We start from the raw sequence: 19096 nt of genomic DNA on the forward strand, positions 1-19096 counted from the left end.
ATTGGGCAGCTGGCTGGAGCCGCCTCTCCCCTCCCACCCTGTTCCAGCCGCACTGTCTGCTTTCAGGCCCTTCCTGTGGGCCCCAGGGCCTTTGCACAGCCCCTTGAGCTCCTGCCTTCCGCTCTCCCAGCGTAAGGATCACTCCCTCTAGGGTTGAGCTCTTGCTGCTCACTCATCGGCGGCATCATTTCAGGGGCCGCCTCTGCCCACGTGGTTGGGAACAGTCCGTGTCTCCGTGTCTTTCTTGCCTGGCACCAAGCAGGAAGCCTTCGCCCGCTGGGTTCTTCGGCACCAGCCCCTCAGGGGTGGGGTCCCTTCTCCGGCCAGGGGCCACTTGGCTATGTATAACCTCAGGTTAGCCTGCTGTAGCCGCAATTGCAAATCCCACCTGCACTTGCCACGCTTGATGTCTGTGGCCGTGGGGCGGGCGCTCCCCACTTCCGCTACAGACGATGGGCAGGAGGGGAGGGCGCTCACAGGCGTGGGGGGGGCAGGTGCACGAGTGGGTGGGTAGTGAAGAGTGTGGGCGCGTGGAGTGGCAGGGAAAGGTGCTCTGGGCGCCCAGAATGGAAAGGGAGGTCCGAGGGGGCGGCAGCCGGGCCAAGGGGATGGTGGCTGCCCCCCCCCCCAGCGGCGCGGAGCAGCAGGCGCAGGGCGCGGGCCCCTGGAGCTGCAGCCAGCAGAGGGCGCTCCGGCCCCTGCAACGGCGCCACGAGTGGGAGGAGGGACTTTGGGGGGTAGCAGGAGACTTTCAGGAGGTAGCCCCCGGGGAGCACCCCGCCCCCCAAAACCTACCCCGGCGCTGCGGGAAACCCCTCCACCTCCGGGCCCGCTGGGGTCACCAGGCCGCGCCCCGTCCCCGGCCGGCAGCCCCCCCCCGAGGCCGCGCCCGGCTGGCGCGGGTGGGGGCGGCGGAGCCGGGCACGTGGCTCGGGGTCCGGGCCCCCCCTCCCCCGCGCCCGGCCCCGCGGTGTCCGCGGCCTCGGGGACGGAGAAGCGGGGCGGGGCGGCGCGGGGAGGGGGTCGTGCGGGGGCGGGCGGGGGTCGGCGGGCTTCCGGGCGGCGGCGGCGGCGGCGGGCGCGATGTGCGAGCGGGCGGCGCGCCTGTGCAGGGCCGGCGCGCACAGGCTGCTCCGGGAGCCGCCGCCGCAGGGCCGGGCGCTAGGCGGGCTGCTGCGCTGGGTGGGCGCCAGGATGGGCGAGCCCCGGGCGCCGCTGGTCCCCGACGCCCCCGGCGTCCCCGCCGCCCCCGCTGCGGACCCCGGCCCCGGCCCCGGCCCCGCCGCGCTGCGCGGGGGCACCGCCGTCATCCTGGACGTGAGTAGGACCCCGCCGGCACCTGACGCCCCCTTCTCCCCGCGGGGGACCCCGGCCCAACCCTCAGCGCGCCCCTCGGCGTCCCAGAGCGCGAACTCCCGGCCCCCCCCCGTGTCGCGGGTCCCCCTCCCGGGACCGAGACGACCCCCACCCCGTCCCCTCCCTCGACTTCCACGAATCCGCGCCGTCCCGGAGCAGGGACGCGGAGCCGCTGGGACACCGCCCCCCGGCTTTCCCCCAGCGGGACCCTCACCCGCGGCCCCTCGTTCTCTCCGTCCCGTGTCCCTGCCCCGAGTGCTACTTTGGAGAAGCCCTGGCCCCCAGCTCCGGCTGCGAGCCCTGCTCCTGTCGTCCCGGCAGCTCCTCGGCCCCCAACGTCTGCTGGAAAGTGGAGCCCCCTCCCCACGTCCCTCTTCCGGCTCCCCTTCCACAGCGCCGGAGCGTGGTCCCCGGGGACTTCCCCACCGGCTGGCTCTGTGCCCCTTGGGGGTCTCCCAGACTCACCCTTCACCCACCCACCCCGGGGCACCTCCTTCAGAGTGGGAGGAGGCGCAGGGGGGGGGGGCTCTCCGTGGGTGGCAGCGCAGAGGCTGGACTGGGGCGTGGGTGCATCCTGCGTGGGTTTGGGGAGGGGCGTGGCGTTTCCCCCGGTGGGCGAGTGGGGTCCGGGGTCTCTTCCTCCTCTCTCTACACTCCTGGAACCCAGGCCGGTCTAGGTGGAGAGGGCCGGGCAGGGCAGGGCAAGGCAAGCCCCAGTGTGAGGAACCCACCCACCGGAGCACCGGGGGCTGCCCCCTCACCCGCAGCTGGTGGCCCCAAGACCCTGCGGGATGGGGGTGCGGGCGGGCTGGGAGCCTCCTGTCCCTCATCTGCCAAGGGGGAGATGACCGGGGCAGAGGTGCCCGGCAGGGGCTGGAGCCAGCGGTCACCCAGGCCACACGCGGACCTCGGCCAGATTCCGGGATGCCCAGGTCAGGCCGCAGCCTCACGGCAGCTTGGGCACTCAGGAGCGGGGGTCGTGGGCCCAGGCTGGCTCCCATGGGGGCCTGGGTGGGCTGAAGACCCGGCGCTGCTGCCTGGGCCACAGTGCCAGGGTCCCGGGGGCCATCCCAGCCCCCTACCCCCAGTGCCGGTTAGCCAAGGAGGACACGGCGGCTGCGCCAGTCCTGCTCAGACCCCCTGCTGCCTGCAAACACAGCAGGGAATTTGGGGGTGTCAGTGCCCCTCCCCCGGCCTCAGTTCGTCTTGGCTGGACTGAGGTGGGGGCTGCTTTCAACCCCGGGACCCCTCTCAGGCGGCAGGGCACTGGGAAGCCTCCCCAGGGTCCTGGTTACCATGAGGGCTGTGACTCGGCGGCCCAGCCCTCGGGGTTTCTCCCAAGTGCCCAGGAGCGGCAGGTGCACCAAGGCCTTCGTGGCCGCAGGTGTTAGCGTTCGGCGCCCAGGTGTTTGGTGCCCAAAGGGGAGGGACCCTGGCGTTAGAGCCCCTTCTGGGCTCTGGCCCTGCGCGTGCTGCACCTTGTAGGGTGATCCATGGCTCTGCCCTGCGCCTGCAGGTGTCGCCTGGTCTCGAAGTTCAGGCTGGGGTCTCCTGTCTGTGCTCCGGGTGGGCTGCTGCTGTCAGCTCCCCCACCCAAAAATAACGCCCTCCAGCCCATGGCTGATCCTCCCTCACCGCCTTCGAGGCTCCCAGCCTCCATGGAGACCCCCGCGGCGTTCTGAAAGGAGAGCGTTGGTAAAGCGAGGGGCTCTCCGAGGCACCGTGTGGCTGCGTGCCCAGCGCCGGGCAGTGGGCGAGCTGGGAGGGCCGCGGCCGGCCACCTGCGGGGATGCGTGTGGGTGTGAGCGTGCAGGCGCACGCCGGCTCTGAGCATGGCTGTGGGCAGGCTGGTGCCACAGGAGGGTGTGGGGCGGCGGGCGGGGTGGGGGCTCTGCCTGCAGCCTCCCTCCCTGCCCCTGGGTCCCGGAGAGGCTGGAGCTGCTCTGGGGGGAAGAGGGACCTCGGAGCCTTGGTCAGGAGCCCCTGCAGGGCGCCTCCCGGCCTGGGCGGAGCTGACGCGGCTTCTCTTCTCTGCAGGTTTTCCGCCGCGCGGACAAAAATGGTGAGTTGCCTTTCTGGGCTGCCGGGGGTGGGAGACTCGGGCACCCTAGAACCTAGAGGTCAAGAGCACAGGACGCTGAAGTCGGGAGTCCTGATCCTGGCAGTGCTGTGTGCCTTGGTTTGTCTGTCTGCAAAATGGGAGTCCTGGCCCCCTTATGCACTGGCAGGGGCTGTCCTAACTGCTGCTTCCTAGCTGCATTTGCATGCCCCCAGCACAGCGCCCCACAGAGGCCTCGCCTGCCCCTCCACCTCCTCCTCCTCCTCTTGGGTGGAGGTGGGGCAGGGTGGGCGTTGTCCCCAGGGTTGATGTGGCTGGGAGGTGACAATGAGGGAGAGCTTTTTCTGCTCAGGGCCTGTGGGGGGCACCCTGGGCCCCTCCTCTCGGTGCACGGAGCCTGGCTCAGCCGCTCACAGCTGCGAGACCACAGGCAGGCCCTGGGGGCTCGGAGGAGGGCGGTAGCTGGGCAGCAGCAGGTGTGAGGCCTGGCGCTGTTGGGGGGGGGGCACTCAGGGAGTCCCCCCCTCCCAGCTGTGCCAGGTGCTTACCAGGCGGGAGGACTTGAGCAGGTTCTCCGCGGATGTCTCCCCCCACCCCCACTTCCTGACGGCAGAGGGGAGGCTTTGGGGGGGGGGTCTGATCCAGCAGCTGGAGCTCAACACTGGTGTGGGAGTGGGAGCAGCTGTGCATGCGGGGGCGGAGGCCAGAGCGGGGCAGGCACAGGGCAGGGGGAGGGCCAGGCTCCTACGGGTCCCAGGGCTGCTGGACACAGGCCAGGGACCGTGGGAGGTTCTTTGAATTTTTTTTTATGATTTATTTATTAGAGGGAGATGGAGGGAGAGATCTCCCATCAGCTGGTTCAGTCTCCAGACTGAGCCCGGCCAAAGCCAGGAGCTTCCTCGGGGTCTCCCCGTGGGTGCAGGGGCCCCAGCACTTGGGCCGTCCTCTGCTGCTTTCCCAGGCGCATTAGCAGGGAGCGGGATCGGAAGTAGAGCAGCCAGGACTCGAACCAGTGCCTGTCTGGGATGCCGGCGGCGTCGCAAGCGGTGCCCCAGTGCCACAGCGCCGGCCTCTGCAGGGGGTCTGATGCGATGCCGCAGGGGAGCGGGGGTGGGGCATGGTCGAGTTGGAGGGGAGCAGGGGCTGGGGGCTGGCCTGGCATGAGGGCTCTTGTGACACGGCCTTGGCTGGCCGAGGTGGACGCCAGTCCCCAGGGAAGGCCCAGGGGCCAACCCAGAAGGGCGGCTGAGCGGCAGGCGGCAGCTCCCCTGAGCCTAACAGGCTGTGGGCGTGGCGGCTGGGCTCGCGCTCATTAGCAGGGACATCTGAGAGAGGCCTGCTCGGGTCTCTGCTGACGCCAGGTGCTGGCTGCTTGTCTTGTCTAATTGGACGGAGCCCTGGGCAGGTGGTGGTTTTTGCTTCATTAGCTGATGGGGCTTCGCGTTCCCGGTAAATGTCACTCACGTGACCTGGCAGCGTGGGGGCAGGGGCCCAGAGGAGCTAGGGCAGGCAGGAGGTGGAGGCAGCCTGGGGCTGGCTGGGACTCCTGCTGTGCGGGGCGGGTGGCGGCCCCACCCCAAAAGCCTGCTCCTGGGTGGGGTCGCGAGGTTAGATGCCCGAGCCAGACGGCCTGGGCTCAGGCTGCTGCCGTGGGACCGGAGCGAGCCCCCGGCCCCTCTGTGAAATGGGGTGGTAACACCACCTGCGTCCTGGCACTGGGGAGACCGAGGAGTGAGCCCTCGGGGAGGCCTGTTCGCACCATGCTGGGCCGAGGTGGGGGTGGGGCAGGCAGTATCGCGTTCTGTGCAGTGCACGGAGCCCCCTCTGGAGGTCACAGGTCGCACGGCTGGTGTTGGACTTCCCACGGTGGTTTTGAGGACTTTTGTACATGGGATTATTTTGGTTTCTTTTTTAAAAAAGATTTATTTATTTGAAAGTCAGAGTTACACAGAGGAGAGGCAGAGAGAGAGAGAGAGAGAGGTCTTGCATCTGCTGGTTCACTCTCCAAATGGCTGCAACACCAGAGCTGTGCTGATCCGAAGCCAGGAGCTTCTTCCGGGTCTCCCACGTGGGTGCAGGGGCCCAAGGACCTGGGCCATCTTCTACTGCCTTCCCAGGCCATAGCAGAGAGCTGGGTCGAAAGTGGAGCAGCCGGGACTCGAACCCGCGCCCATATGGGATGCCGGCACTGCAGGCGGCAGCTTTACCTGCTACGCCACAGTGTTGGCCCCGATTTTGATTCTTGGTCTTGTTTTTGGAAGGTATAAGTCCTGTGTCCTCCCGTGACCCTGAAACTTGAGCCGGGCTGTGGGGGCCCAGGCGCACCCGTGCCCAGCCTCCCTTCCCGCCCATGTGTGTCCTGTCTCACAGCGCTGGGGAAAACAGGTGTGGCGAAGGCGGGTCGGGTCTGCGCTCCCTCCCTCTCCTCCTCGGGCAGGGGCAGCCGCACTGGCAAGTCTGAGAGTGACTTCCCCTCTGGCCGCATGGGTCAGCCATGTGTGGGTGCTCAGGCAATGGCACGGCCCCCTGAGCTCCGCTGTCCCTCACACACAGGGCTGTCCCCAGGGAGGCGTCCTTAGCGCCTTCAGGGGAGGGCATTGGCTGTGGGGAACTGGGGGAGGCCCCACCTGCCTGAGCTGGACCTGCTGGGACCAGCAGTCAGACCAGCCCGGAGCACCAGCAAGTGGCAGGACAGGAGGAGGGGACACAAGGAGAGGGGACAGGGACAGGAGGCAGGCCCTGTCCCCTCTGCCTCCCCTGCCCCATTCCCAGGACCGCAGCCTCCAGCCGGGGTTGATGGACAGGCAGGACGAGCATCTCGGCACGCGGCCGTGTGGGGCGAGGGGCTTCATCGGACCCCCGGTCGGACCCCCCTGCTGTGGCGCCGTGACCTTGGGCTGGGTCAAGCAGCTTGTGCTTGGGGGTGAACTGAGTGACGGCTGAGCGCCGGGTAGGGCCGACACCGGGACAGGGTCCATGAGCCGGCGATGCTGCCCTGTGTCGGCCTTCGTGGGGGTCGGCACTGCTGGATGAGTGGGAGACACCGTGTGAACTGGGGTTTACCGTTAATTGCTGGCGGGGTGGGGGACGGCAGGGGCCCGCCTGCTAGCTGGGCCTGGGGTCCCGGGGTCCCGGGGTCCCGGGGACCGCCCCCGCTGCCCCTCACGGCCGCGCCCGCTCCCTGCAGATGACGGGAAGCTGTCCCTGGAGGAGTTCCAGCTCTTCTTTGCCGACGGCGTGCTGGACGAGCGGGAGCTGGAGTCGCTGTTTCACACCATCGACTCCGACAGCACCAAGTGAGCGAGGCCGGGGCCCCAGGTGGATCAGCACCGCGCACACCTGTGTGGCTGTGGCTGCGCGGCTAGCGCCCCTGCAGACCCCCGCCACCACTGCCTGCGACACGGAGCCTCCCTAACGCTGCCCCCGTTTTAAACCAAGCTCCGCTTAGGACTTGCTCAGCCCGCCCCACAGCGCCCACACCTGTGCCTCATTAGCCTCTCCCAGCCCATCTCGCCCTGACCTGCATCTCCACACCCACCACGGGCCCCAGCCTGGCTCAAGTTCAAGTGCATCCCCACCCCCGACAGCCTATGCCCCCTCCACCCCACTCTGTGGAGGGGCAGAGTCCTTGCCTGGTCCCCCTCCTCAGGCCCGCTCGGATGGTGGGCACCAGAGTTCCTGGGGGCTGCCTGGGGCAGGTCTGATCATCTGGGGTCCCTTGCTAGACAGGAGGGAACGAGCAGCCGCCACCAAGCCACGTGCAAGGGGCCGAAGGCAGTGCTGGCCTGGGCCGGACTGGGAAGGGGCAGGTGGAGTGGGATCCTCGCCTATGGATGGACACTAAAGAAGAGGCTCTGAGGGTCCCTGTGGCTGTGTGGGGGCTGGCAGGTGCAGGCGCTGCCCCCTGATGGGTTCCTCCTCACTTGCTGGCTTTTATGGGGGGCAGCGGGAGGTGCTGCCTGCAACGGCGAGCCTGGCCAGGGCCACAGCTGGCCTCACCGCACACAAGGGCCAGGCCAAGACCTTGGCGTTGTTGGCTCTGGCGTCCGGCCAAGTGTGAGCCGAGGACATCAGCTGCCTGGGGTGCTGAACTGCGCGGCCGCCTCCTGCAGAACTCGGAGCTCCCAGTCTGCGGCCCGCACAGCCCCGCGTCCAGCCCCGCGCCCTGGCCCCGGGGTTCTGCTTAGCACACTCGGGTGGGCCGGCCCCTGCGCTCTCGGGCACATGGTGGGGAGGTTGCCGGAGCCTGTACCACCACTCTGTCCCCAGTTCCTGGCCCGGTGCACCTCTGATGCCGCTGTGTGCACCTGTGCCGCCAGCCTCCTCTACGCTGTCGGGAGGGGGGCCCAGGGGCTAGGGGTGAGGAGCAGGGCTGAGCTGGGTTCTCCAGGAGCTGTGTGGACGGCCTGGACAGCCAGGGCCCGCCCTAGCCCTGCCTTTGGAGCCCACTGTTCCCCAGGAGGTCGGAAGCCTTTGGAAGGGAAATTGGGGCAGTGGGTACTGGCCACGCCTACTTGGACAGAGCCACCTCGGGGTGCGGGCACTGGGGGTGCACGGGAAGACAAAGGGCGGCAGGAAGCCTTTAGCAAGCTGCACAGGGTCCCCCCCCCCCACCAGCTGTGGAGGGGTGGGGCCACCACACTCACACCCCTCTCCTCTCTCTGCAGCCACGTGGACACCAAGGAGCTGTGTGGTAGGTGCCTGGCTCTGTGCCTACAGGGGTGGGACGGGGTGCAGGCAGTGAGGGGCAGAGGCGGGACTGGGGGGCCGCGGGCGAGGGGCAGAACCCCCCCATGACCCCCGACCTCGGCTTCCCGCCCCCAGATTACTTCGTGGAGCACATGGGGGACTACGAGGACGTCCTGGCCTCGCTGGAGACCTTGAACCACTCGGTGCTGAAGGCCATGGGCTACACCAAGAAGGTCAGCGGGGTCCGAGGCCCGGGGCTGGGATGAGCCGACGGAGCCCAGCAGCCCGGGCGTGGTCCTGCCTGTGAGGGTCCGGTTGGAAGCGCAAGGTTCCCGCCCAGGTGCAGCCTGGCCTGGAGGGCGAGGGGGTCCCCCGACAGGTGCTAGCCCCAACCGCCCGTGGTGACCCCGTGACCTGTGGGCCCACATCTGCTGGGGCAGGAAGGCACGGCAGGCCCTGGAGGCGGCCCCGGGCAGGCGGCAGGCGGCAGGCAGGAGGGCCTGGGCAGCAGGGACCTGTGTCCTGCAGCCCCTGTGGAGGCGCAGGCACGGCTGCCCCCCGCCCAGCACCTCCCGGGGAGCAGAGTGGCAGTCCTGCAGGGAGCTCCTCACCGGCCCTCCGTGCGCTGCAGCCCGAGCCGCTGGCTGGGGACAGAGGAGAAACTGAGGCAGGGCCCACGGGTGCAGCCCCCGGGCAGCGCGGGCCCCTCCGGAAGGGCCAGCCCCTGCTGTGGAGGCCACGGGGCCGCAGTGGAGGAGTCGGCCGCCTCTGGCCCACGCACACCCCGGGCTGTGGGACAGGGGCACAGACCCGAGCTCTGCTGAGCGCGGCGTGGCCTCCCCCGCGTGCGGGATCCACGCTCACAGGCCTCAGCGCGCACGTAAAACCCACTCCAGAAAGGTCCGCGGCGCAGCGCTAGAACGTGGCGTGCGCCCGTGGCTAGGCACCATCCGTGTGCGTCAGGTGAGGGTGTCACGTGAGGCTACATGGCTGGGCGTGGCCTGGAGCGCTGTGCGCGAGGCTGCGCCGTGGGCTCCGGGGCTGCCGTTGCCGGCCGCCCACTGTCGGCGGGCACGTGAGGTCCGGCGGCTGCTGCCCAGCTGCAGCGCGAGGGCCGCGGGTCCCCGTCTCGGCCTCCCCGCACCGTGGTGGGGCCGCGGTTCTGCCTCCGGCCCAGCGTGCCGCTGCTCGGGCCTGGCCCGCGCTCCGGGCCTCGGTAGAGGGTGGGCTCCCAGCCCCATCTGCGTCCCCCGACGTGGGTGCAGGGGCCGGGCCCTTGCCGTCCTCCGCTGCTCTCCCAGGGGCCTTAGCAGGGAGCGGATGGGAAGTGGGGCAGCCGGGACTTCAGAGCGTCGGTACAGACGGTGGGGCTGTAGTGGGGGTGAGGGCGTGGGTGTAGGCAGGGTGCTATAGTGGAGGTGAGGGTGGGTGTAGGCAGGAAGATGTAGTGAGGACGTGGGTGTGCAGTGGGGCTGTAGTGGAGGTGAGGGCGTGGGTGTAGGCAGGGGGCTGTAGTGGAGGTGAGGGTGGGTGGGTAGTGGGGCTGTAGTGGGGGTGAGGGTGGGTGGGCAGTGGGGCTGTAGTGGAGGTGAAGGTGGGTGGGCAGTGGGGCTGTAGTGGAGGTGAGGGTGGGTGTAGGCAGGGGCTGTAGTGAGGACGTGGGTGGGCAGTGGGGCTGTAGTGGGGGTGAGGGTGTGGGTGTAGGCAGGGGCTGTAGTGGAGGCGGGTGTACACACAGCCGCCCTCCACGTGGCCGTGCACGGGTGTTCTGCCCGAGAAGTGCGAAGCCTGCCGTGGCGTGAGGATGAGTTTGTCGTCCGCGTTGCCCGTGCCGTGGTCGTCCTCGGAGCCACGCGCCGTGGAAACCCGGCCATCTCTGCCTGTTTCTCGCGTGAACCCTGCCTACAAGCGCCCTTTGCCCATGCCTGTTCCCCGCTGTCACTTGGCGTCTGCGTGTCTGTTCGTGGAAAGCGGCCGCCCTGCTTACCCCACGGCGTCGTGTTCTGTCGCTGACCTTGGTCTGCCTTGAACTTCTCCCCTCTCTGAGCTGCGTTGCAGCCAGGAGCACAATGCGTCGTGGCAGGGACCCCCCCCTCCGTCCCCCATAATGCCCCACTGCCTCCCGGGTGCACATTAGCAGGAGGCTGGAACCTGGGGGCCAGCTAGCCTAGAACCCAGGCCTGCAGCACGGGGTGCCGCTGTTCCTAGTGGTGCCCTCCGCACGCTGGTTCTTGGGGTTGCACACAGGTTTGGGGCATTAGAAGGCTGAAGGGGGGAATGGTTAAGCAGCACTTTGTTGTGAAGGTTACAGGGGGTGGGGGGAGACAGAGAGCGGTCTTCCATCTGCAGGTTCACCCCAGGTGGCCACACGGCCGGCGCTGGGCTGGGCTGGGCTGGGCTGGGCTGGGCTGAAACCGGGAGCTGGTACTCCATCCGGGTCTCACTCGTGGGTACCACAGACCCAGGCCTGGGGCCGTCACGTGCTGTCCGCTAGGCTGCATCATAGGACACTGGACGGACAGCGGGCATTCACACGGGATGTGGGGGGCGCAGGGCACGGCCAATGCACAGCGGTGCGCTCGCGGGTGTTACTGGGTAACTCCTGCCCCGCAGCCCCCGTGCCTGGTGCTGTCACCGCTGCTCCCTGCCCGCACCTGCCGATTCAGGAGCGTTTCTGCCGTTCAGGCCTGGAGCGCCTAGGAGCAGTCCCGTGCCTCCGGGGCCTCGATCGCCGTGTCCCCTGTGGCCTGCGCGGCCGGGACTTGTCCCGTGGATGCCCAGGTGTTTGTTAAAACATTCACAAGCGAAGTGACAGACGGGGAGTCAGCGCTCCTGCAGGCAGTGGCTCACTGCCCAGTGGCTGCAGCTGGGGCTGCACGAGGCGGGAGCCGGGAGCTCTGCACTCGGAGCGTCTCCTGCTGTGCCAGGCGTGTCGGCAGGGAGCGGAACCGGAAGCGGCGTGGCTGGGACTGGAACCCGTGCGCTTAGGGGATCCGGTGTGCACCGGGCCCAGGACACGGTTCCTGGCGCTGTCCCTTGCTGGGGCCTGCAGCGCTGGCCTCGTGGCCGAGGCACCGACCGGACAGAGGAGGAATCCATCCAGGGTTCACTTGGCTGCCCTGGCCACGCCCGCACCTGAGCACCACTCTGCTGGGAGGTTTCTGGAAGGCTCTCCTCGGTGTGTGGGTTGACCCTCCCCCTTATTTCTTTCCTGAAGCTGTGCTGATCAAGCTGCACTGAGGGCTTCGAAAGGCGGAGGCAGGGAGCGGACAGGGCGCTCCGTCTGCTGGGTCCCTTCCCAGATGGCGCAGTGACCAGGGCCGCGCCAGGCTGAAGCCAGCAGCTGCCTCCAGGTCTCCCACACGGGTGCAGGCGCCCACACACGTGGGTCTGGCGCTGCTTTCCCAGGCCGTAGCAAGGAGCTGCGCTGGGAGTGGAGCAGCTGGGTGCGGCTTTACCTCTGCGCCACAGCGCCGGCCCCACGTAGGGCTTTGTTTCGGGGTGACAGCAACTCGTCTGGTCGTGGCTGGAACCATGTATGAGAAGGGCCTGGGGCCCAGCACGGAGCACCCGGCCACCAGGACTCATGGCTTCTGGCCCCAGCCTTGTTCTGCCAGGAGGGTCTGCGTCCACCAGCCCCGGTCAGGCTCAAGCCGGCGCCTGCCCCTCCCCCACCTCTGCCGTCCTCCGTGGTGCGGCTGCTGCTGGTTAACCCCCAGTCTCGGCGATGGTTGCTTGAATGTGCTTTCCCCAAGCTCTGTTCTCCCGGCTCTGTGGGGACCAGGCGGCATCCAAGGTGTGGGGACCAGTTCCTGGGAAGCTGGGGATGGCGGCACAGGCGCCGAGGCACTGGGGAACTGGGCCTTGTGGTTGTCGCCTGTGCCGCCTCTTTGGAGGAGGAAGGAGAACCGGGGCCGTGAGTTCTGGCCCATCACGGTGCCCACAGGCAGCGGTGTGGTCGCCACCGCCGTCACCATGGTCGTCTGTCGGGGCAGCTGCTGCTGGTGGGGACCTGCTTATAGGGGGCCGGCGCCTTACTCACTGTCCCGTGCACACTTGGTCACTTAGTCCTGGCCATGCGCCCGGGGCCTCCTGTGCTCTCCGAGGCCCCGGCTCCCACCTCGCTCTCCGATGCAGGAGGCGGTGGGGTCCCCACCGCTGCCCAGCCCGGTGCCCCGGCTCCTGGGCCGGAACCTGCGTCCCCGCTCCCCTGCCCAGTGCGCCTCTCCTGCCTCCACAGGTGTACGAGGGCGGGAGCAGCGTGGACCAGTTCGTGACCCGCTTCCTGCTGAAGGAGACGGCCAGCCAGATCCAGTCGCTGCTGAGCTCGGTGGAGAGCGCCGTGGACGCCATCGAGGAGCAGACCAGCCGGATCCGGTGCGGGGCGGGCGGGTGCGGCTGGGGTGCTGGCGCCACCCCTGGGCCCTCAGGCACCGTGGGGACCGGCTGGGAGAGGCTGCTTCTCTGAGCTGGCGGGCCACGTTCGCTCGTGGCTAACGAGTCCCGAGATGGCGCGTGGCCCGGTGTTTACCCCTGGCGTGGGTGTAGGAAGTGCTGTGTGGGTGGTGCGGCTGGACGCGGGCACTGCGTAGCCCCCAGGGGCCGAGCCTGACCCCGCCTTGCTGGGAAGGGCGGCCGGGAGTCGCGGAGGCAGTGGGAGCCGACGGAGCGTTTCTCAGGAGGTGGAGAGCGGGTGGAGGGCGGTTCTCACTGCGCCACCTAAAACCTGGGACCCACGGGCAGGATCGGGCGTCCCCGGGGAGCCTGGTGTCAGGGAGCCATGCTTGCCCCCTGCCCGCTAGGCAGGGTCAGCCCCCTGGCGGTCGTGAACCCTGGCTTGTGCCGGTCCGGGTTCAGACCAGCTCCTCTGCCCGTTCTCCCAGAGCAGCTGCTGGGCTTGGCTCTAGGGGGACCAGAGGAAGCCCCGGGTGTGCGCCCAGATGTGGTGGGGTCCGGGGCCTCCGGGCGGAGCGGCCGGCACGGCCCGGCCTGGGTGTGGGGCGTGAGCCACTTCTCCATCGTGAGGAGCAGAGGCCCCAGGTGTTTGCTCTGAGCAGCTGTGGCCAAGGTGCCGGGGCTGCCCTCGGGGGCCACGTCCCCTGGTGGCATCCGGGGAGCAGAGCCCAGAGGTCCTTGGCTTTTGCCTCTGTCCTGCCCTGACGGGCAGCGGCACCGCATGGCTGTCACCCCGGCCCGGGCAGTCATGTGGGGGTGGGGGTGGCGTGTCCCAGGGAGAGGAGCATGTGCCCCCCACCCAGCTGACAGTGGTTTTCCCCGCAGGCTGGGGGTCCAGAGGTCCTGCACCCCACAGCCTCCCGCTCCGCCCTCCGTGGGCTGAGGGACACCTCTCATTTGCCCCCGTTGATGGAGACCCCGGGATTAACACTGGGAACACTCGGCCAGCCTCTCCCGTACGGCAGGGGAGATCCTGCTGAGCCCTCACATTCTGGAATGTACTGGAGCAGCGGGGGGGGGAGGGGGTGTCCTGGTGAGCAGACGCTGGTGCGGAGTGGGGGTGCAGGCACACGAGCTGCGGCCCCGCCCCTCTGTAGGGCTGAGGGCTCGGTGACAGCTGTTCCGTCACGTTCCTCGGAGTCTCACAGGGCTGCCTGTTTGGGGGTGCACATTCTGGGGCGCGAGGCCAGGTGTGCAGGCTGCTTCCACCAGCAGTGATGCGCCTGTGGGGGGGGGGCACTGTGGCCCGGGGAGGGATGGAGACCCCCGGGGCAGGGCACTTGGCCAAGGCCGCGCAGCCAGCTGGGGCAGAGCGGGGGGTTCTCACTGGGCTGCAGGCTGCACTCCAAGGCCCTGCAGCTGCCGTCATGGTCCCTCTCCCCCTTGCACCCGCAGCGAGAACCACGGCAGGCCCAGCCCCGGCGTGGGGGAGACCTGGCACCGCTCCTCTCCACCCTGTGCCCCCACCCACAAGCTCATGGCCCCAGAACAAGGGCCCAGCCTGCCGCCTGGTGAGAGCGCAGTGGTGGGGTGGGGGCTGGCCGGGGCTCCTGCCGAGTGGGGTGCGTGCTCCCATGGGGCCTGCCGGCGGTCACTCTGTGTTTCTCTTTCCTAGCCCCTGGGGACCTGAGGGAGGAGGGCCTGGGGGCCCAGGTGAGCCGGCTGGCAGAGCTGATAGGGAGGCTGGAGAACAAGGTGAGGCCGGGCCGCGCACCCTGCAGCCCCGGCATGGGGTGGGGTGGGTCTGGGGTCAAGGTCAGGGCTGTGGCCAAGACCTGTCAGGTGGGGCGGGGCACAGGAGCCCGGGCTTGAGGCTTCAGCCCTGGGGAGGGGACCACGGGGCAGAGCAGAGCCGGCAGCCTGAGGGGCGTGTGCAGGAGCGGGGAGCTGCAAGGGGAGGTGGCTTCCCCTGGACCTGTGGGAGCAAGTGAGGGACGGAGGTGACCAGGGAACAGCTAGCAGCGGCCACGTACGCAGGGCCGGGCCCAGGGGTCGGTCCTCAGCTAACGGGGAGCAGAGCGCCCCTCCGGGTGAGGGAGGACCTCGCCTTCACCCTGCAGGTATCATTTTAGGGAGCCGGGTGCCTGATGCAAACCTGCTCCTGCACACACGCCCCACCCTGCGCCACCAGAAACCGAGACCATGGGCATCGGCACCCTGGGATGGGAGATGGTCCGAGGTTTCTTAGATCTCCCTGGGTTCAGCAGTTAGCAGGCCAGGAGTCCTGCGGGCCCGCCCCCACCCCCTGAAGCCATCTCCACGGGTGGGAGCTGCTCCACTGGACCTGGGGCCCGGTTGTCATAGCAACACGGCAGGAGCCTCCAGAGGGAGGTTCTTTGAAGCTTATTTTTAGCACCCGGGTCGCCCTAACAACCAGGCTCGCTGGTAACCAGGGAGCACCTGGGTGTCCTGGAGACGGAGCGGGCCTTTCTCCTGGTCTGATTGGCCCAGGAGGCAAGCGGGGGCCAATCTGTGCCCTGGCTGCAAACCCCACCCTCCCCAGGCCCCCTCTGCTGTGGGCTGGTGCTGCCTGGGCTGGGAGGCTGGTGACCTGGGGGCCTCCCCGCGGGCGGTAAACCACAGGGAACCCTGGTACCGGCAGTGACAGGATGGGGCGGATGGTCCGTGTGGGCTTCAGAGCGTTGTGGCGTGTACCACGAGCTGGCCTGGCCAGGCCCGGTGCTGACGACGGCTCGGGGGTATTTACCAGGTGTGGCACAGACAGCACAACCCCCGGGACTGGGGACTGAGGGCCCAAGTGACCGTGCCTCTCTGCCCCAGAGTCCAGGGCCAGCAGGGACAAGCTGTCCCGTCCCAGGCTCTGAGCGAGCCGTGTGCATGGAAGTCGGATTGTCCGGAGCAGCTGCCGCAGCCCCTGCAACCTGCGAGGGGACAGAGGCCTGTCCCCCCAGCCCCTGGCGCCAAGGGCTGCCCCCACGTGATCCAGGGCCATCACGGCCCAAAGCGTTTCCTGGAGGTCTCTCTGGTGGAAGCGGCCTCCTGCTCTCGCGTCATGCCGTGCTTTGTTTCAGACGCTGTGGTTTGACCTGCACCAGCGCCTCTGGGATGAGGAAGGCACCCCCATGGTGAGCGCGGCCCCCTCGCAGCAGGGTGCTGCTCCAGCGCTTGGTTCCCCCCCTCCCGTCATGAGGCTGGCAGGGCAGGAGGAGACCCTGGGCTGGGGGCAGCCAGGCGGGGGGGTGAGCAGTGCACTCGGGCCGCTTGGCTGGAGGCCCCGTCCCCACTAGCGTCTGTCTGTGCCTGGGTGGGAGCCTCTCTCCCCATTTCCTGGGGTGGGGGGGTTCAGTTTGGACCCCATTGCCCTGGCTCCTCTGAGGGTGGTAGCGGGGGCAGGGCTGTGTCCTGGGCGGGGCGGGACCCAGCAGGCAACCTGGGCCTGGCTCACTCTGTCTCCGGCCGGCAGCACCTGCAGCTGATCCGGCAGGAGCTGGCCGTGTGCCCCTCACAGCTGAGTGCCTTCCTGGACGCCCTGCGCCCGTACCTGCGGGGCACTGCTGCGGTGAGGAGCTGCTTCCAGTGAGTAGGCCCGCCGACGCCCGGGCAGGGGCTCGGTGCTGGCTGCCCCGCCCGGGCAGGGGTGGGGAATGGCTCCAGCGCCCCGCCCTCAGCTTACTCCTCTGTGATGTGGGGGCCCCCGGCAGGCGCGCCCCACTCGCTGGAGCAGCAAGCGTGCAGGGCCCTGGGAGCTGGGGCCCGGGGGCTCCTTCCTTGAGCCCTGGCCTGGTCCGCAGTGCGAGCTTAGTCAATGTGGAAGGAACAGGGGAGGCGTAGGGGTGAGGCCCAGGCCCTGCTCTCTTTCCTCCTCATCCCTGCGCCAAACTTGGCTGCCTGCCCTGTCCAGCCCCTGAGGCCCACGTTGCTCCTGGGCAGGGTGGAGCCCAGGGGCTGTGGGCTGTCCCTATGCAGCGAGTGGTGCCTCGCCCCTGCACCTGCTCGATGTCTTGCCTGGCTGCAGCCCTGCCCAGTTTCTCCCTGGGTACAGGGCTGTGACCCAGGCCCGTGCAGTGGCCGTGCCAGGGTGGGGGGAGGCAAAGCAGGTGGCTGCCCGAGGGAGTCAGGGTTCAGCCGGCGGAGGTGTACAGCAGAGGTGGCCTCCAGGCCTCCGGACCTGCAGGCCCAGGGAAGGGGAGCTGGTCCGGCCCTGCTCTGTGGGGGACGCTGGAGCCCCCACGCAGGAGTGGGACTCAGTGCGGCTGTAGTGTCCACAGCTGGAGGAGCGGAGGTGGAAGCACCCCCTGCACGTGGTGATCATGCCCCCAGCACCGCCCTGCACAAAGCTGGAACCACGGCTCCCTCTGCCCAGGGCCGGCAGGACCAGGCTGCTCCCCCTGGGGGCAGGGGGTGTCCACACTGCCCCCAGCCCTGCCTGCCCTGGTCTGTCCCCATGTGGGGGTGGCCCCAGGCAGACCGGCCCTGAGCGACACCAGGTGGGCCTGTCAGGCAGGGGGCCATGGTCAGAGGTGCCAGCTCAGTGCCGTTTCGGGACAGAGCCAGGTCAGGACAGGAATGGCCTGACCAGGGCCTCACGTGCGGTGCGGTCAAGTAGTGCCCTGAGCATCCGTCCTCTCGAGCGCCAGGGCTACCCTGCGAGGCCGGTCCTGCTCTAGGTGGGGGGGGTGTATGGTTATGGGGGATCCAGCGCCTGGGCGTGGCCCCTCCGTGTTGCTCCAGGCCCGTCCCTGCCTTGCTGCCCCCGGAGCAGGTGCCGGCGCGGGAGGGAGGCCCCTGGGTGTGCGTCGGCCCCGGCGTGCCTGCGGCCCCGCTGTGCCTCACCCTGCTGCCCTCCCCCCGCCCCCCGCAGCATCGCCGCCGTGAGGCTGTCAGACGGCGCCACCTTCGTCATCTACGAGTTCTGGGAGACGGAGGAGGAGTGGAAGAGGTGGGCGCTGGGGGCCCCGGGCGGCCCTTACTGCAGACTGGGCCCAGCTCTGGTTCTAGGACTTGCTGGAACCAGGACAGCCCAGCCCCGCACAACATCTGCTGGACCCCTCCATCTTTCCTGCCCTGAGAGCCGCCAGGACGGTCAGGCTTGGCAAGGGGGAGGCAGGGGAAGTGGCCCAGCGGAGGGCTCAGGGTACCCCAGACACCTGTTCCTTACTCCTGGGGCCTTGGGGTAAACCCCTTGGTGCCAGCTGCAGGAGGCAGGTGATAACCCCACCTCCGGAGAGGTGGAATCGTGGACGAGTGCCCATGGGGCCCTGGAACCGTCTCAGGGTGTGGAGGCTGGTTCTGTGCCCAGGGACCTGCTGGGCCCTGGCAAGAAGCGGGCAGTGCACCCCATGCGCTGCCACTCAGGCCTGAGCCCCTGGGCCTCAGGCTCCAGCCAGGGATCAGAGACCAGAGACGGGTCTCAGGGTTAGGCCCCTGCGCCGGCAGCCTGGGGCCTCGACCTCACTCAGCCCGCCCCTGGCTTGCAGGCACCTGCAGAGTCCTGAGGGCAAGGCCTTCCGGCACGCCAAGGTGGACGCGCTGAGCCAGCCCGAGGCCCTCTCGCGGATCGCCGTGCCAGGTACGGGAGGGGAGGCCACCCCCCTGGGGGGGTCAGGGAGTATCCTTGTCCCCACACACGCTGCTGCCACTGCGGACAGCGGCCAGGGAAACAGCAGGAGTGGGCAAGAGCCTCAGCCTTGGCAAGGCCAGTACTCATGGGGGACACGAGGGTGCCCCCTGCCGCCTCCAAGGGCTCCCCCCCCCCCGCTGCCTCCCCCTGTGCAAGACCTTCAATCCTGCCTGGCTGCAGCAGGGCCCCACAGACGCTGGCCCCGGGTGGCCCCCTCAAACCCGGACAGTCGGTCCCACCCGTGCTGGATGACGCGTCTCTTCCCGCCCCTTCCAGCGGCCTGGTGCACCGTGGGCCGGGAATGACCCCTCGCCGTGGCCTGCAGCCAAGGAGCCGGTGGCCCTGCCCCGTTTCTAGAAACTGCTCTTGGCGCTCACTGCTGTGTTCTCGGCAAGAATGTCCTTCCGCTGCTCCGACTGGGCGGGGGGGGCACCTTCCCCCTCCCCACAAGGAACAGCCTCCAAGTGGGGCGCCCCGGCTCCCCCCTCCTCCAGCCAGCGAGGCGCAGCAGGACTCCCCCCGGGAGGGGCACCGCGGCCCCCCTTCCTCTTCCCGTAGGAGCCGTGACCCTGTAGTGCCTACCCTGGGCATGGGCTGAGCCCACGTAGCCTGCGCTGTGACGCCGACAGCGCACCCAGCACCCAATAAACGCTGCTCAGGAGTGGCCGCCCGCTGTCTGCCTCCGTTTTCCGGACACTGCAGGTGCAGGTGGGCTCCTGCGTGGGGGCAGTGTCTGCACGACCTGACTTGTACCAGTCAGGGAGGTCGGGGACCTCCCCATAGTGGGATGTGTGTCTGCCAGCCTGGCAGGTGCACAGGGTGGGGGGGCTCCCACCATGGCCCAGTGGGGGCGTCCCTGAGTCTGGGGGGCTCTGTCCCCCTGATGTTGCCATCAGCACCGACCCTCCTGCCGCCCAAGGCCCACGAAGTATCCACAGCGACACGGGCGATGCCGG

At 69.0% G+C, this 19096-nt stretch overlaps 1 protein-coding gene across 1 annotated transcript; it reads left to right on the plus strand.

The window, feature by feature from the left end:
- Nucleotides 1–504: 504 nt before the first annotated feature.
- NECAB2 (N-terminal EF-hand calcium binding protein 2) lies at nucleotides 505–18805 on the plus strand. Its single transcript, XM_070062807.1, has 13 exons — nucleotides 505–1317; nucleotides 3394–3418; nucleotides 6603–6711; nucleotides 8083–8108; nucleotides 8240–8337; nucleotides 12345–12481; nucleotides 13955–14070; nucleotides 14175–14254; nucleotides 15592–15645; nucleotides 15984–16096; nucleotides 17382–17459; nucleotides 17998–18089; nucleotides 18417–18805. The coding sequence occupies exons 1-13, from the start codon at nucleotides 1084–1086 to the stop codon at nucleotides 18443–18445; spliced, it is 1191 nt and encodes a 396-aa protein (XP_069918908.1). The 5' UTR covers nucleotides 505–1083; the 3' UTR covers nucleotides 18446–18805.
- Nucleotides 18806–19096: the final 291 nt, after the last annotated feature.

This window comes from Oryctolagus cuniculus, chromosome 18 (assembly GCF_964237555.1).
Source record: "Oryctolagus cuniculus chromosome 18, mOryCun1.1, whole genome shotgun sequence".
Classification (NCBI taxonomy): domain Eukaryota; kingdom Metazoa; phylum Chordata; class Mammalia; order Lagomorpha; family Leporidae; genus Oryctolagus; species Oryctolagus cuniculus.